Source organism: Centruroides sculpturatus, unplaced genomic scaffold (genome assembly GCF_000671375.1).
Source record: "Centruroides sculpturatus isolate CEXI.00-Female unplaced genomic scaffold, Cexi_2.0 scaffold1105, whole genome shotgun sequence".
Classification (NCBI taxonomy): domain Eukaryota; kingdom Metazoa; phylum Arthropoda; class Arachnida; order Scorpiones; family Buthidae; genus Centruroides; species Centruroides sculpturatus.
In genome coordinates, this window is record NW_019385288.1 from 274,999 (window position 1) to 294,494 (window position 19,496).

The window sequence follows — 19,496 nt, forward strand, 5'->3', positions numbered from 1 at the left end:
AGGTATATGAAATAAAATAAAAATTGTTTTCTGTTAATCTTTGTAATATTATCTGTAAAACCAGTATAATAAGTCCTGATAATAGAAGATATGAATTTATAGTCGAAAATTTACATATTAATAAGAAAAAAGGACATTGAGGCAATTTAATCTTACTAATTAGCCCATATTTATATTTTTAAAATATGATACATAATTAAAGATGTTTATTTAACTTACAACATAAATAGTTTACAAAATAATTATTAGTAAATTATGAATTCATTATTGTAAAATATTTAAAAAGTTATTCAATAAACTTTATTTTTAATGAAAAAATGTTAAATGTTTATTAAATTACTTACTGCTTTACACATATTATATATTGCCAATAAATGATTTTCATTACTAACAAATGCAGGTGTATCCACAACAACAAAATTATGGAGAGAAGGCATCATATCTGTGAAAATTTATATCAATGAATAAATAATTTGAAGTTATTATTTAAATTAAATATTTTTATTTCTAATTATATAAATTCAGTAATTATGAATTCTAAATAATCATTAAAAATTTAATATTCTTAATTTAAATAATTGAACATTTTGGTTGTATTGGTTACATTTTGACACATATAGTAACAGCTATGAAAATTGCATTATCTATAATATATGCCAAGAAGCATTCAACAAATATGCAAAACAGCATATTTAAACTATGATTACTGTTTGTAATAACATATATAGTACAAAGTATAAACAAATAATAAACCAAAAAAAAATGTCATTTATTACATATATAATGCTTTGCTAAACTTCAATAAGTATTATTTTACACAACAGCTTCACCAATACTGTTAATGAGCACTGTCACAACTTGGGTCATTCTATTACAGAAAGAAAAAAAGAAAAACAAGACCAGGAAGTAATCAGGCCTAAAAAATGTAAAATGAAATATTATTTCTTGTTGAATGGGATCCTAATACTATGTAGGGCCACCTTAAACCTTAACAGCTTCTGCGCTATGGCATAGAGCAATGAGGTTCTTCAAGTATTCCATTAATATCAATATATCAAGCTTTTGTGATACCAAACTCTTCTAAGACGTTCCTATTTTTTTCATTGCAATTTTCTTGCTATTCGTGCTAACAATCCTCAGCAATGTTGATTGAAAATCAGGACTGTTACTTTGCCAGCTTAGATATCTGACCTGGGTCACTTGTAAGAATTTTTACATAATCTGAAATGCAAATTGTTGTATGAAATCCACAAATTTAATGCAATTTGTCGAAAAAAAATGTAAACAACTCCGATAGAAAAAACACTCCTGGTGAGAATTATATTGGAGGTAACTGTTTGTTATAACAATTAGATGGGAAAGTTGACACATAGGTGTCAAGAATGCACTGTAATATTGTCAACATGTGGCAATCATGTAACTCCTTTCCCATGACAACTGAATAAAAGCTTGAGCCCCCAGAAGCTCAGAGTGCGTCCACACACGGAAGTTATTTCTGTACTTGTGCTAATCGATCTCCATGCAAAGGATCCTGTCAGAGAAGACACCAAACACTACTAACTGTTCCATACAGACGATGCGCCAACTCTCCATTACTCCAAGAGATATTTAGGAGATATTTTAGAACTTGTAAAATCACTCTCTCTCGCCCTAAAGTTAGGCAAGCGACATAAACGAGAATAGTCGCCCATTTTATGTAAATAGTATAGTATAACCACATTTAATTTTAGTATTATTTTCGCCTCCTGTAACTTAGATTTAGTTATTCAATAAATGTTTTGTTTATTTGTTAAATCTGTCTCCTGTCTTTGAAAGGACGCCTGCCGGCTTACCGATGCACTCCCAACTCACTTTTGCTCTCCTAGCCATCTGACGACTCCAAGACCGAGTTTTACCAGTCTGTGCAGCATAAGTGGTCAGAAAGGATTAATCCCTGACCCTCTGCTTGTCTCACAGTTGTATAAGTAAATATAATGCTAACAACTGTAGAGAGAGAGAACATTTTATACTTTGTCATCTTGATATTATGCAGAGTTACTGTGAAAGATGCAGGATTTAATCTCACAAAACTGTTCTTTGATTGGTGAAATTAGTTTGGCATATAACAATGTCTTTGTATCACATTGCATTTGCAGAGTCATTTACAAAGCTTAGTCCACCAACACCTTTACTGGATATGCATTCCCACATCATTTGACTTATTAGAAACAAATAAAATACTCCTCAAACCTTTTAACCAGAGTGCTTCTACTTTTAGAATCGCAAACGTTTTCGTCGCCCCTCCTGGGCTCTTCTTCAGGCTTTATCGAATAGGCAGTTACTGTTCAAATAAACATAAATAAACATTTGATCTGAATTTCTTCCAAACACTATCATGTGAAATCATTCTGTAGTTGTATTGTGCATGCTCCATAATCATCTGTTTAAATGCTGTTATACAACTATGGAACGATTTCACATGATAGTGTTTGAAAGAAATTCAGATCAAATGTTTATTTGAACAGTAACAGCCTATTTAATAAAGCCTGAAGAAGAGCCCAGGAGGGGCGACGAAAACATTTGCGATTCTAAAAATAGAAGCACTCTGGTTAAAAGGTTTGAGGAGTCTTTTATTTATATTTACTGGTGTGTAGAGAGATTGTATCATTAGAAACAGCAAGCAATCCAGTAGAAACACAATTTAATGTATTTTCACATGTAATGTTGGCATGGTCAGTTGAGTCATAGAAGTTAAATTAATTTTCAAGATTATTTCATTTTGTAATAGTGAGAGCATGTCATATTTATAGTTTTGGAGCCTTGGAGCAATGTGTTGAACTTGTAGATCGGCATACTAAGCAGAGTAAAGCAATATCATATCAGTATTCAAACTTCATTATTGATTCTATATTCCAAATAAAAATGAAGACATGACAAATTCTCAAGAGGAAACAAACATCATAAATTATTTTCAAAAATCAATGTAACAGTTCATTATTTGTAAAAGCCTTACTGTCCTTTTTAATTCTAATATTATTTTTAATTGTCTACTTGGACTTAATTTATTAATAGAACATAAGTTGGTGTTTAAAGATTGACACAGCGATGAGAGTTGGTTCAGGAAAGAACAAAATTTCTTTATTATATCACCTGTAGTAATAGTTTCTGTACACATATTACAAGTGTTTCAGGCTATCATGCCCCTCATCAGCAGTACTACTACCACAAATGTAAATACATATTCCAAACCCGAGTATAAATGTATTTTTCTCTTTGTATAATTAATTAATGATTTAAACATTTCAATCAAGGTTCAAATTTTCACAATTCCTTTGTGAAAATTTGAAACTTGAATTGTGAAAATTTGAACCTTGATTGAAATGTTTAAATCATTAATTAATTATACAAAGAGAAAAATACATTTATACTCGGGTTTGGAATATGTATTTACATTTGTGGTAGTAGTACTGCTGATGAGGGGCATGATAGCCCAAAACACTTGTAATATGTGTACAGAAACTATTACTACAGGTGATATAATAAGAAATTTTGTTCTTTCCTGAACTAACTCTCATTGCTGTGTCAATCTTTAAACACCAACTTATGTCCTATTAATAAATTAAGTCCAAGTAGACAATTAAAAATAATATTAGTAACAGTTCATTATCTTTGCATGTAAAATGTTTACAGGTGCCAATTGTTATACATTCTTCGTCTTTCATTGTTCTGACAATGGCCAAAGTTGGGTTCAAAATATTAGTTTTAATAAACATAGATTTAGTTTCCTTAATTGTATAGTAATTCATGCTATTTAAAATTAAATTTCATAAATAAAAATGCTTAAATTTAAATAATACAAAATAAATTCATTAAGGCTATAAAGGATTAATTTGTGGTAATTTGTATTATCTAGATTGAAATGTATCAATTTTAATCTGAAGGTAAATTAACACTATATTTTTTTACACTATATTCTACAGGATGATGATCAGCCATTATATTTCAAATTATAGAAATTGAGAAATTATAAACAGCCATAATAAATAATGTACTAAAAAATTATATTTCTTATTTAATTCCATTTATAAAATTCAGGCAAATAATTCTACTCCAACTTCTAAATATTCAAACAAAAAACAAAACTCTTTTATTTGATGCTTTATTTAACTTGGGATAATGTAGTTCTGTTTATTTGGTTAAAATTCATGATTTCTTTTACAAGAAAACCTGCATTTTACAAAATTGAATTGGATAAATGTACAAAATTTATAGTTAAGGAAAAAATTGTCAAATTATATTTACCTGTAAAATAATCAAAGCCATCATTCTGGAATGTCTGATACATCATTTCAAAAACTTTCCACATATCTTGTGAAATAGTATCAGATGATAAGCTGTAAATTAATGACATTGCTTCTTCATAAAATTCTGAAAAAATTTTGATATCATCAGTACTTTTGAATGGAACAATTTCATTTCATACATTTGTTATTTACACTGTAATAAATACATCAAAGATAGCAGAATTATACAATCAGTTTGCTAAGAATATAGAATATACTAAAAACCAATTTTAAAAATTTTTGATTAAAAAGAACCACCATTAAATATAAGTACAGTAGAGCATTGATTATCCGACCCCCGATTAACCATCACCTCGCTTAACCGACCGCGTTCTAGTAGGCAAATTCAAATGTCCGCTAGTGATGTGGCATTACAATATTTGGTTATGTCTTGGCTACTTTGATATTATTTTTACGTGTTTTAGCTGGCAACACTGGATCAACCATGAAAGGGAGCCAGTATCTAAACGAGGCTTAATTTTCTAATTTTTAACGATACAATAGCAACGATTATTATTTTAAAAAAAAAATTTGATGGGCTTAACATGGAGGAAAATTCAACGCGAAGTAGGTTAATAGTGATATACTAATATACTAATTACATAGGATATAATAATATACTACACTAATAATGGATTTTTTCATACTTTTCGGTTATCCGACCAATCCCAGTCCCCAATTGAGTCAGACAATCGATGCTCTACTGTATTATTATTTGTATTCTTCAGAAGTCATCACATTTTATAAAATTCATAAACTTTTGTAAAATATAATCTACAATTCTAAAGAGAGTTCTTGTTAGAATAAATTTAAATTTCTGGATTTTCTAATATTTTACAGATTTTACAAATGTATATACCAACATCCTGAAGCCCGATGTATCAATGCTAAGCCAAATGATCACCATAATTAATTGGGCTATTATTATATGGGTTCAAGACACACTCTGGGCTAGTTCTTTTCTTCCAAATTTTCTAAATTATTTATTAAATTATTATAATTATTAATTTAGATAAGAGATGGTTTGTAACATCTACCTCTAGTACCAAATTACTTAATTTCTAATTATTAATTATAGCACAATAATAGTCCGATTAATTACAATAATTGTTTGATTTACAAATGTTTTGTCTTTCAAATGAAGAACTCTCCTGAAAAGCACATTGAAAATAAAATGTTAAAGAAACTAATATTTAAAAGGCTATCATCATTTCTAAGCAAAAAAAATTTACATTAAGATATTTAATTAAACTTAAAAAAACAATTTAATGAATGCTTTTGATAAGTTCAACTTTTATCATCTTGCAGTAAAATAACAGCAAAATGAGATATCAAATGTTCCTTTGCATTGTTATATTCTTTACTAAGCTGATATCTATCCATATATTTATTTTCATTTCTTTCAGCTTTACTGCATGATGATCTTAACTTGCTTTGCCCTTTTCTCTGTTTTGGCATTCATTTCCTCCTACTTCCTCATTCCCTCAATGTAACTATAACCCTTCTCTTGCATTTCCAATTTATTCAATAACTGAATATTTACAAAAAAAATTTAGAAGGTTCAACTACTCAAATACCTTATTAATGATATCATTCCATTAGACAAGAAGAATAAGAGCATATATAAACAGACTCTTTTGTAAGATGCACATCAAACAGCACAAACAGCATAAAATTCTTACATAATGGCAAACCTAACAAAAAGTACATGCTACCAAGAAAACAACATACTCACAGAACAGCAGGAAAAGTATTGAAGAAATTCACAGGAATGTAAGGAACAATATGTTGACTTTGATTCTTCGATAAGCCTATAAATGATGTAGAAATACATATACTACACACACTTACAAAAACTATTTCTCAGCTTTAATGGAACAAATGGTAATATAAATAATATTAAATAAATCCATTATAAATCAATATCGAAAGGATGAACAAACATCAATTAAAAATGGGAAAATTTTGAATGAACAAATAAGATGCAATGTAGTCTGTGTATATTGCATATCTAAGAGTCATACATTGTTCAATTCTATTTTTGGGAATGCTTCTGCTTATTTAAAAAAGAATATAACCTAAACTATTACAGTGTAACTCCAATTTGTATCATATTCCTGAAAACATCTTGTAAATCAAAATCTCATAAATAGGGACTAGCTTACCCACCTTTTCTGATGGCCAAAATTTATTTTTCATTCTGGCATAATTTGTTTATCCTACCCATGTTTCCTAAATAATATTAAATGTGTGTGTTGTTACATACATTTTACCTACTAACTAATGATTTTAAATGACATAAAATGAGCAGAGAATAAAAAAAGAATGATTCCTTTACTTATTAATGAAATTGTAATCACTGATAGAAGGATCTAAAATGTAAAGATAAAGTTTATTAAAATACACAATAATATTTGGAACAAATATCACCACCCCTAATGAACAAACACGCATTGTAAACTTCAAACAAAGAAAATTGCGGAAATTGAAACCAGAACCTATGAGCCATCTTGTCATAACATGAGGAAATTTTGATCTTTTACACTTATGATTAAAATGTTTTGTTCTTGTAAATATTGGCTGGCATTCATTCTATTGAATATTCTGTCTCAAATAAAGGAGAGAGAGAGAATTGTCATACATCAAGTACTAATGCTGTACTTAATAATGATAATCAGAAGTTATCATTGGGCAGCAATTTTAAAATTTCAGACCTATAAATTCCCACTGGCACCCATCCATCTTTTCAAATAAAAAAAACTACAGATTCCAATTTGGATTTCATGGTTTGAAACATGAGGCAGGTTTATAACAGGGGTGCACAACCTATGGCCCGCGGGCCACATACGGCCCCTTATCAATGTTTATGCGGCCCGCCCGACGGTACAGGCCAAATCCCTTCTTTCCAAGTTTCTAAGTGTAGAACTTTTCCCTTTCACAAAGTCATTAGCACCCAACTGTTTTATAACTTTCCCTGAAGTGAGAAATGGGGGAGTTGTTCTATAAATAAGTCTATTTCTAGCTAACACTTTCTGGTTTAGATATCGAATATTNTTGAGGCAATTTAATCTTACTAATTAGCCCATATTTATATTTTTAAAATATGATACATAATTAAAGATGTTTATTTAACTTACAACATAAATAGTTTACAAAATAATTATTAGTAAATTATGAATTCATTATTGTAAAATATTTAAAAAGTTATTCAATAAACTTTATTTTTAATGAAAAAATGTTAAATGTTTATTAAATTACTTACTGCTTTACACATATTATATATTGCCAATAAATGATTTTCATTACTAACAAATGCAGGTGTATCCACAACAACAAAATTATGGAGAGAAGGCATCATATCTGTGAAAATTTATATCAATGAATAAATAATTTGAAGTTATTATTTAAATTAAATATTTTTATTTCTAATTATATAAATTCAGTAATTATGAATTCTAAATAATCATTAAAAATTTAATATTCTTAATTTAAATAATTGAACATTTTGGTTGTATTGGTTACATTTTGACACATATAGTAACAGCTATGAAAATTGCATTATCTATAATATATGCCAAGAAGCATTCAACAAATATGCAAAACAGCATATTTAAACTATGATTACTGTTTGTAATAACATATATAGTACAAAGTATAAACAAATAATAAACCAAAAAAAAATGTCATTTATTACATATATAATGCTTTGCTAAACTTCAATAAGTATTATTTTACACAACAGCTTCACCAATACTGTTAATGAGCACTGTCACAACTTGGGTCATTCTATTACAGAAAGAAAAAAAGAAAAACAAGACCAGGAAGTAATCAGGCCTAAAAAATGTAAAATGAAATATTATTTCTTGTTGAATGGGATCCTAATACTATGTAGGGCCACCTTAAACCTTAACAGCTTCTGCGCTATGGCATAGAGCAATGAGGTTCTTCAAGTATTCCATTAATATCAATATATCAAGCTTTTGTGATACCAAACTCTTCTAAGACGTTCCTATTTTTTTCATTGCAATTTTCTTGCTATTCGTGCTAACAATCCTCAGCAATGTTGATTGAAAATCAGGACTGTTACTTTGCCAGCTTAGATATCTGACCTGGGTCACTTGTAAGAATTTTTACATAATCTGAAATGCAAATTGTTGTATGAAATCCACAAATTTAATGCAATTTGTCGAAAAAAAATGTAAACAACTCCGATAGAAATAACGCTCCTGTGAGAATTAGATCGGAGGTCACCGTTTGTCATAACAATTAGATGGGAAAGTTGACACATAGGTGTCAAGAATGCACTGTAATATTGTCAACATGTGGCAATCATGTAACTCCTTTCCCATGACAACTGAATAAAAGCTTGAGCCCCCAGAAGCTCAGAGTGCGTCCACACACGGAAGTTATTTCTGTACTTGTGCTAATCGATCTCCATGCAAAGGATCCTGTCAGAGAAGACACCAAACACTACTAACTGTTCCATACAGACGATGCGCCAACTCTCCATTACTCCAAGAGATATTTAGGAGATATTTTAGAACTTGTAAAATCACTCTCTCTCGCCCTAAAGTTAGGCAAGCGACATAAACGAGAATAGTCGCCCATTTTATGTAAATAGTATAGTATAACCACATTTAATTTTAGTATTATTTTCGCCTCCTGTAACTTAGATTTAGTTATTCAATAAATGTTTTGTTTATTTGTTAAATCTGTCTCCTGTCTTTGAAAGGACGCCTGCCGGCTTACCGATGCACTCCCAACTCACTTTTGCTCTCCTAGCCATCTGACGACTCCAAGACCGAGTTTTACCAGTCTGTGCAGCATAAGTGGTCAGAAAGGATTAATCCCTGACCCTCTGCTTGTCTCACAGTTGTATAAGTAAATATAATGCTAACAACTGTAGAGAGAGAGAACATTTTATACTTTGTCATCTTGATATTATGCAGAGTTACTGTGAAAGATGCAGGATTTAATCTCACAAAACTGTTCTTTGATTGGTGAAATTAGTTTGGCATATAACAATGTCTTTGTATCACATTGCATTTGCAGAGTCATTTACAAAGCTTAGTCCACCAACACCTTTACTGGATATGCATTCCCACATCATTTGACTTATTAGAAACAAATAAAATACTCCTCAAACCTTTTAACCAGAGTGCTTCTACTTTTAGAATCGCAAACGTTTTCGTCGCCCCTCCTGGGCTCTTCTTCAGGCTTTATCGAATAGGCAGTTACTGTTCAAATAAACATAAATAAACATTTGATCTGAATTTCTTCCAAACACTATCATGTGAAATCATTCTGTAGTTGTATTGTGCATGCTCCATAATCATCTGTTTAAATGCTGTTATACAACTATGGAACGATTTCACATGATAGTGTTTGAAAGAAATTCAGATCAAATGTTTATTTGAACAGTAACAGCCTATTTAATAAAGCCTGAAGAAGAGCCCAGGAGGGGCGACGAAAACATTTGCGATTCTAAAAATAGAAGCACTCTGGTTAAAAGGTTTGAGGAGTCTTTTATTTATATTTACTGGTGTGTAGAGAGATTGTATCATTAGAAACAGCAAGCAATCCAGTAGAAACACAATTTAATGTATTTTCACATGTAATGTTGGCATGGTCAGTTGAGTCATAGAAGTTAAATTAATTTTCAAGATTATTTCATTTTGTAATAGTGAGAGCATGTCATATTTATAGTTTTGGAGCCTTGGAGCAATGTGTTGAACTTGTAGATCGGCATACTAAGCAGAGTAAAGCAATATCATATCAGTATTCAAACTTCATTATTGATTCTATATTCCAAATAAAAATGAAGACATGACAAATTCTCAAGAGGAAACAAACATCATAAATTATTTTCAAAAATCAATGTAACAGTTCATTATTTGTAAAAGCCTTACTGTCCTTTTTAATTCTAATATTATTTTTAATTGTCTACTTGGACTTAATTTATTAATAGAACATAAGTTGGTGTTTAAAGATTGACACAGCGATGAGAGTTGGTTCAGGAAAGAACAAAATTTCTTTATTATATCACCTGTAGTAATAGTTTCTGAAATACTGGTGTTTAAAGATTGACACAGCAATGAGAGTTAGTTCAGGAAAGAACAAAATTTCTTTATTATATCACCTGTAGTAATAGTTTCTGTACACATATTACAAGTGTTTCAGGCTATCATGCCCCTCATCAGCAGTACTACTACCACAAATGTAAATACATATTCCAAACCCGAGTATAAATGTATTTTTCTCTTTGTATAATTAATTAATGATTTAAACATTTCAATCAAGGTTCAAATTTTCACAATTCAAGTGTCAAAATTTCAAAAAGGAATTGTGAAAATTTGAACCTTGATTGAAATGTTTAAATCATTAATTAATTATACAAAGAGAAAAATACATTTATACTCGGGTTTGGAATATGTATTTACATTTGTGGTAGTAGTACTGCTGATGAGGGGCATGATAGCCCAAAACACTTGTAATATGTGTACAGAAACTATTACTACAGGTGATATAATAAGAAATTTTGTTCTTTCCTGAACTAACTCTCATTGCTGTGTCAATCTTTAAACACCAACTTATGTCCTATTAATAAATTAAGTCCAAGTAGACAATTAAAAATAATATTAGTAACAGTTCATTATCTTTGCATGTAAAATGTTTACAGGTGCCAATTGTTATACATTCTTCGTCTTTCATTGTTCTGACAATGGCCAAAGTTGGGTTCAAAATATTAGTTTTAATAAACATAGATTTAGTTTCCTTAATTGTATAGTAATTCATGCTATTTAAAATTAAATTTCATAAATAAAAATGCTTAAATTTAAATAATACAAAATAAATTCATTAAGGCTATAAAGGATTAATTTGTGGTAATTTGTATTATCTAGATTGAAATGTATCAATTTTAATCTGAAGGTAAATTAACACTATATTTTTTTACACTATATTCTACAGGATGATGATCAGCCATTATATTTCAAATTATAGAAATTGAGAAATTATAAACAGCCATAATAAATAATGTACTAAAAAATTATATTTCTTATTTAATTCCATTTATAAAATTCAGGCAAATAATTCTACTCCAACTTCTAAATATTCAAACAAAAAACAAAACTCTTTTATTTGATGCTTTATTTAACTTGGGATAATGTAGTTCTGTTTATTTGGTTAAAATTCATGATTTCTTTTACAAGAAAACCTGCATTTTACAAAATTGAATTGGATAAATGTACAAAATTTATAGTTAAGGAAAAAATTGTCAAATTATATTTACCTGTAAAATAATCAAAGCCATCATTCTGGAATGTCTGATACATCATTTCAAAAACTTTCCACATATCTTGTGAAATAGTATCAGATGATAAGCTGTAAATTAATGACATTGCTTCTTCATAAAATTCTGAAAAAATTTTGATATCATCAGTACTTTTGAATGGAACAATTTCATTTCATACATTTGTTATTTACACTGTAATAAATACATCAAAGATAGCAGAATTATACAATCAGTTTGCTAAGAATATAGAATATACTAAAAACCAATTTTAAAAATTTTTGATTAAAAAGAACCACCATTAAATATAAGTACAGTAGAGCATTGATTATCCGACCCCCGATTAACCATCACCTCGCTTAACCGACCGCGTTCTAGTAGGCAAATTCAAATGTCCGCTAGTGATGTGGCATTACAATATTTGGTTATGTCTTGGCTACTTTGATATTATTTTTACGTGTTTTAGCTGGCAACACTGGATCAACCATGAAAGGGAGCCAGTATCTAAACGAGGCTTAATTTTCTAATTTTTAACGATACAATAGCAACGATTATTATTTTAAAAAAAAAATTTGATGGGCTTAACATGGAGGAAAATTCAACGCGAAGTAGGTTAATAGTGATATACTAATATACTAATTACATAGGATATAATAATATACTACACTAATAATGGATTTTTTCATACTTTTCGGTTATCCGACCAATCCCAGTCCCCAATTGAGTCAGACAATCGATGCTCTACTGTATTATTATTTGTATTCTTCAGAAGTCATCACATTTTATAAAATTCATAAACTTTTGTAAAATATAATCTACAATTCTAAAGAGAGTTCTTGTTAGAATAAATTTAAATTTCTGGATTTTCTAATATTTTACAGATTTTACAAATGTATATACCAACATCCTGAAGCCCGATGTATCAATGCTAAGCCAAATGATCACCATAATTAATTGGGCTATTATTATATGGGTTCAAGACACACTCTGGGCTAGTTCTTTTCTTCCAGATTATCTAANTCCAACATCTGCCATTACACCAGACATCAAGAAGATTGCCTCCAGCATCCAATCTCAGCCATCGCATTAATCGCTTGGAGGTCCGGCCCCCAGTCAGTAAACTTAATCCTAATTTGGCCCTTCTTCACAAAAGGTTGTGCATCCCTGTTTATAAAATAAACTGAAAACATTTGTTCTCTACATCCTTTTGCTGGAAAAGTGTGAATGGTTTTCATTTTACAAGTTCTCTCTTCTTGTTTTAATTTTGAATTTTAGCATAAATAAACTCATTTCACATTAGTCCATATATTGCAAAATTTCAAGGGTTTCTTGAGAAAACCCTTGAAAGTACAATGTAAAAACAACACAATATCTCAAACTGAACATAATGTTAAAAAATTTGGCATATGCAGACATTACAAACTTCTTCAGAATTATCAACTTTGAATGGCAATTATGTACAGTGTAATTACATGTAAAAACATCTGCATGTGATTAATGGGATTTTATTTTTCAATATGTCATCTGATTGACAGTGTAAATCTTCAAATACATTTCATCTAAAAGATACTACAAAACTGGGAGAGATTATAATAAAAGCATATTGGTGCTTTTATTGTAAATTTCGTAATATGTAAATTATAAATCAAACCAAACCCAGACAAAAAGGAACATTAACATTCTGCTACTAAACTTTTATGAAGAAAAGTTCTCTCTGATGAAAATTTGCAAAAAAGTTAATTTTATGACTTGTAAGTACTAAATTCAGTTATATTTGTTTTTATTAACTATGGCAAGTCATACAAAAGGTATGACTTGCCATATTTAAAAAATGATATAAAATTTAATACTTAATTTTGACTTTCCAGGCTATTGTATCAGCCTACAGGAAAGATCATTGGAATTTAAATATAATATATATGTCATTTATTGTTTTTATGTTTACATTTAATATATTAAAATAAGTAACAGAAGTTGCTATATTTAATCTTCTATTTATTTTTCGTACACTTAAATAAAAATAGACACAGTTATATTTCACATTATTTATTAAACAGTATACATATACTGTTTAATGTGTAAATTGCAGTACATTTATCAACAGCTCTAAATAAAATTAAATCATATACTACTAAGAAAGACACAGACTACAGGTACATATACTTCATTGCATCTCATTTGTTTGATCTCTACATTTCTGTAAAAACATTTCCCATTTTCAATTGTTATTTGTAAATCTTTGTAGTAACTTGATTAAAAATATTGATGTCTAATGAGATTATTTATTATTATTTATCTAAAATGCCTCAACCATTTAATCCACTGAATATAAGAAGTGTTATTGTAAAGACTGGAGAATACTTGATATAAACATTATCACTTAAACATAAACAGCTAAAATTTCTTTTTTATCCAATCAACCAACCATAAAAATTGAAACCAACAACTGCTTAAATATTTCAAATATGTAAAAACAACAAAAAATGAAATTTGACTTAGTGATTAGAAAATAAATATTAATTGACTGGATGAAATTTACTCTGTTGGTATTTACTGCAAAAACAAAAAATCCAGCAATGAGTTGTATAACTTTCTCAGCTTTTATGAGATCTTATCTAGAAAATAACTTTTATAATTTTAATTACAATATAAGGTATGTGGTGCTATCTGTTATGAGATTTTGTTATAAAAAAAACCTATATTTTTAATTACTATAAAATGGCAAAAAGCTTAATTTTGAGGGTAGGGATGAGTTTTATAAAAACATATAAATGTTAAAAACAAGTAAAATAGTCATTAAGTCCAACCCTACTGGAAATACACACAACTCTCCCTTTATCTCCCCATCCCAACCTTTAACCACCAAAATTTCATAGCATCAATGCCCATCATGCCAAATTTTGTTACTTAATCTTTACCCCATCCTGAGATACTCATATTAGGTGAAATAGATGCCAACACATACACACATTGAAATTTTTTGCTTTTTTTTTTACTTTTTTGGATTCAGGTCTCAAAATGTGAAGATTGGAGATTTATAAAAACTCACAGGGTAAAATTTGACACAATTCCAATACTTTCCTTGTTATGTATACATAACATCCAGGGAAAGTAAAAGTACTATGAACTTAATATCAGGTAACCAAAACAGTTCATGCAGTTTTTCTAAGACAAAATTAAAACATCATAAAAATAAAACAAGAATATTTTGTTCTGAAAAATAACACCATCACAATAATTTTCCCCAATGAGAAACAAGTTTATAAATTTTACTCATAAAATACTCTCTCTTTAGAAGCAAAATCTTCATTCAACTCCTTTTCTAATTCCTCTTGATTTTGAAATCGTTGGTTATCTTTTGTTGTCAGGTGACAACAAAAGATGAAAAGCAGATGGTGAGAGATCTGGTGAATGGGGTAGAATTTCCCAAGAAATGCTATGCAGCTTTTCTTGAGTTACTCTGGAAGTATGAGATTTTTCATTATCTGGAAGAAACACAATACCTTTGCAATTAATTAGCATCAATTGTTTTTACAAAAGCTTCTCATGCACACAATTTAGCTGAATAGAGTAAACTTCTCTTGTGATTGTTTGCTTTAAGGATAAGAGATCATAATGAACAATACCTGTTATTTTCCACCAAATACACAACAAAATCTTATGTTGGTAAAGTAAAGATTTTGATATGGAAGGCACAAGTTCTCTGGAAGGTAAACGATGAGAAGATCACTTAGTGTTGGAACATAATCCATTTTTTAACACACATAAGTAGTCTGTCCAAAAACAGCTTGCTCTTATGACAAGAAAGAAGAGCTAAACTAATTGTTTTCTGCTGAGAGTTCATGTAAAACCCGTTTGCTTAATTTAAATACTTTTCCCAGTTGATGCAAGTACAGACAAATGGTTTTTATCATTCACACCAAACCTTTCTACAGATTGTTTACATATCTGACTTGACAGCATTCTTTAAGTTATTGCTATCGATGACTGTTTGCCATCTGTCATGAAGTGCACCTTCAAAAGAGACATCCTTCGATGAAAATTTTTTTATACCCTTTTTGGCCAGCAATCACTACCCATCCCTTCTCTGAATACTGTGTATATCTTTCTAGAATCTTAATATTTGTCCAAAGTTTAAATTCATTAAGTAAGCATGCTGAAATAACTATTAGAAGCTCATATTTTGACAGCTGTTTTTCACATTTAAAATTTAACTGTTAAATTTTTTAAAACTAATTTCTATAAAAGTTTAAATTTAGAATGGTAAATGCCATCTATAAGAAACACTACATAATTAATGTTCAAACTAGTAACTTTATAAAACCACACAACCTTTTTGATCACATGATAATTTGAATAATTAGCTAAAATAAATGTAACATTATACCAGTAAACTCTAATTACTTATTTTATATTTATTCATATTTACAAAACAATAACAAACAAATAAAATTAAGAAACATTCCAACATTCATAAATCTACAAAAATTTACTATGAAGTAAATTTTTGTAGATTTTATATTTACTATATACTAACAAATCATAAATAAAATAAATTTCATTCATAACTTTTAAAATAGTTTCGAATGCATTAAGTTGCTCCTCAGAAGAACCAAAAAGTGTGTCTTAGAACAAATTAAGTCATCAAATGCATTGTAATATTTGAAACAAAAGCAGACTATTTTTATGACATCTGCCAGTGTCCTGTGAGGTCTAAATTCTTTAATCATTTTTTTAAATTATAAATTACATTTGTTGATAATACACAAAAGGAAACAACTAAAAATTTTAAAAATTACATCTTATATGCTTGTCTTAAGACTCTAGTATAAGTAAGAATTGTTAAGCATGACATTTGCATGAACACATACCATCAGGAACCCTGAGTAAGAAAGTACTTTTTTTTAAAAAAAAAGTTTTTTTTTTAAAAAAAACCTTTTTTAATTAAAAACTTTAGATATCTTTAATTTTTAAGAGTATTTTTCATAAAGAGTAGAAGAAATCAAATTTTGTATCAATGAAGATTACTTACATTAAATGAGTTAGTTATGTAACTTTAAATAAAACACACCTTTAATAATCCATCTAATAAAAATTACAGGTAACCCTGTATAACATGGCACTTCTATAGCACGGATTCGCTCTAACACGGTTCGAGAATTGGTACTATCCCCTGTATAACACGGTACTTTTATAGCACGGATTCACTCTGACACGGTTCGAGAATTGGGTAAAACCCTCGTACAACAGGAAATGTAATAAATTTTTACATACTTAACTAATAATAGTCGTGAACTATTAGTACTTAAGTATGTAAATTTTCTCTTCTCGCCTTCTGTCGATACACGTGGTCCTTCTCGAAACTTGTTTCAATGTTGCCAGATCGCGACGCTTCTGCTTCTGATGTTGCCGAATGTTTTTCCCTTATTCCATACTTGCTTTATTCTTCATAAGTGCTTAGCACCATATAAGGAAATTTATAAAGACCTTTTAACTAGAAGCAAGCAATCTAAAATTACATACATTTTGCAAAAGGTAAAGCATGGATCTGAAGATAATGCAGAAAAATGCTCAGAGGTTAAGGATAACTTGCCAAAAAGAAAACGCTCTCAGTTAATTAATAGTGTTTTTAGTGATGATGAAGAAAATATTGTTTAATTTATATTAATATGTATCACTTAAAAAATTTTTAATGAAGATATTTATCTTAATTATGAAAATATACTAGCATGTTTTTTAATTTTTGGAACCTAACCCTCCTTTTCGTATTAGTTCTTTGATTCATATAACACGGATTCGCAATTTTTTTAAACGTAACTACCGTGTTATACAGGGGTTACCTGTAATAATATAATAACGTTTTTGATCGTTTCTTAACGATCTTCGTCAGTTACCATAACATAAAATAAAATCTTTTTTATTAGCTGGATTATTAAAGGTGTGTTTTATTAATAGTATATTTATCCAGTTCGTTCGTTATATAAGTAACTTTAAAAATAAAAAAATCATAAAATAAAAATCTTTTGCAATTTAATGCTTTATTGGCTAAACAAGCTTACTTTTCAAAAATTTAAATTGTCATATTAACAACATAAAAATAATCAAGCAACATTTATCACTTCAACACTTGTAGAGTATTTATATTTTGTAATTAATTAAATATAACTATAAATAAAAATCTCTTGCTATGTCACATTCATCTGATATTTTGGACCTTGCACTTTTAAAAATTTTTACTGGTAGATAGAAATAAATTATATCTGTTAAGAATTAGAACTTTTCAAAACTTCTAAACTATTATTGAAACTCACCTATGACATTCTGTGTGAGAATAAGACCAACAACATTTAAGACGATTGGTTCGAGCTGAGACATGATATCTTTTTGCTCTTCCATAACAGAAAGAATTGTGTCAATAGTATTCAAAATACCCATAGCTGTAATCGCTCTTTCGTCAGAACTTTCATCTCCCGTTTTCAGCACTTGATTAAAAGTATGTGCCTATAAAAAGGTAAATTATTTATATGGTTAATTTATAATTTACAAGTTAAGATTATAATAAAACAAATAAATAATCAATTCTAAAAACCTAAAAGTACTATATATACATACACACATACATACTTATATGACTTTATAAATTTATATCAATATTCTATCAATTCCATCACTATTTATAGCTTTTTGGAACTTCAAAATATTTTATTGCTGGTAGTTGTGAAAATTATTTTCCATATTTCTAAAACTATTAATTATCAAAAGAAAATCTTTCTGAATTCATGCTATTTCCTCTAAACAACACTAACATCATTTTCAATTACAGTGCGCCATCAGTTAACGAATATATTCTGTTCCAAGACCATGTTTGCTATACGAATTGTTTGTTAAACCTATTATAAATTACTATAGATTTTTGTGGGAATTTAATTAATTTGTTCTGGGGACCCCAAAAAATAAATAAAAAATTTTATACTTTCTTACTTTGTTTATTTACATATAATAACAAACTAAAAGCAATCTCTCCATTTTTTTTCATGGTGGCATATCTTTGTTTCTCAGATGCTATTTTCGTTACTCTTTTATCTGCTCAAGTCTTTTTGATTATATCTTTTTTGGTTAAGATTGTATCTACTGTAGACCTGCTGAAGTCATCTGCCCACTCTCTACCTTGGCTATTATCTCTTGCTTAGTTTCTATAATGAATGCAGTTCTTGACTCTCTACTGTTTTTAGGCACCATAATATTATCAGTTTTTTAAAATAAAGAGTTCAAAAAAGCACTTACAAAAATTCAGAAAACAGAAATTAACTAGTGCAAAATAGGTTATGTATACAACTGCAAAAGTCTTGTTCCATAAACCAGGGATGCACAACCTGCAGCCTGAGAGCCACATATGGCCGGTCCCCTTTCAATGTTTATGTGGCCTGTGGAAGGTACAGGCTAAATCTCTCCTTTCAAGTGTGTCTATGGATTACTTGCTCCATTGAGATGTGGGTCCTGTTCTGTTACCTTAATGCAGTAAAACAAATCCTTCCTACGTTAAGTCTATGGAGAATCTTTTCCACTTCATTAAACAATAAAATTATTACTTACACTCCTTTTAAGCTCAGATTGGCACTTTTAGGCTTGAAAGACTTGGCTTTATCCAATAAAAGGAACAAAGAATCTGACGCCTGGGAAAATTGCTGCCAAAACTATGCCCACTTGAGCTCTTATCAAAGTGTGCTTGTAAACATACGAACTAAAGTAGCTATATTTTCAGTTTTTTAGCTCTAATTTTTCTCATTTTTATGTTGATTGACTATTTAATAAAACCATTAATGTTTTATCTGAAATGTTTAGCTGTATAATTTTTTCCACAAAACTCACTTTGCTATGTACTA

The 19,496-nt window shown here is 29.1% G+C and overlaps 1 protein-coding gene across 1 annotated transcript in view; it reads right to left on the reverse strand.

The window, feature by feature from the left end:
• The window catches only part of LOC111637218 (importin-7-like), a gene marked incomplete at its 5' end in the record, with an annotated part of 31,372 nt that extends 13,258 nt beyond the window's left edge, over positions 1 to 18,114 (reverse strand). Inside the window, 5 exons of the mRNA XM_023382660.1 lie at positions 345 to 442; positions 4,282 to 4,407; positions 7,581 to 7,682; positions 11,614 to 11,739; positions 17,925 to 18,114. Coding sequence (XP_023238428.1) covers positions 345 to 442; positions 4,282 to 4,407; positions 7,581 to 7,682; positions 11,614 to 11,739; positions 17,925 to 18,114 — 642 coding nt within the window. The remainder of the gene's footprint in view (positions 1 to 344; positions 443 to 4,281; positions 4,408 to 7,580; positions 7,683 to 11,613; positions 11,740 to 17,924) is intronic.
• Between the last annotated feature and the right edge of the window lie 1,382 nt (positions 18,115 to 19,496).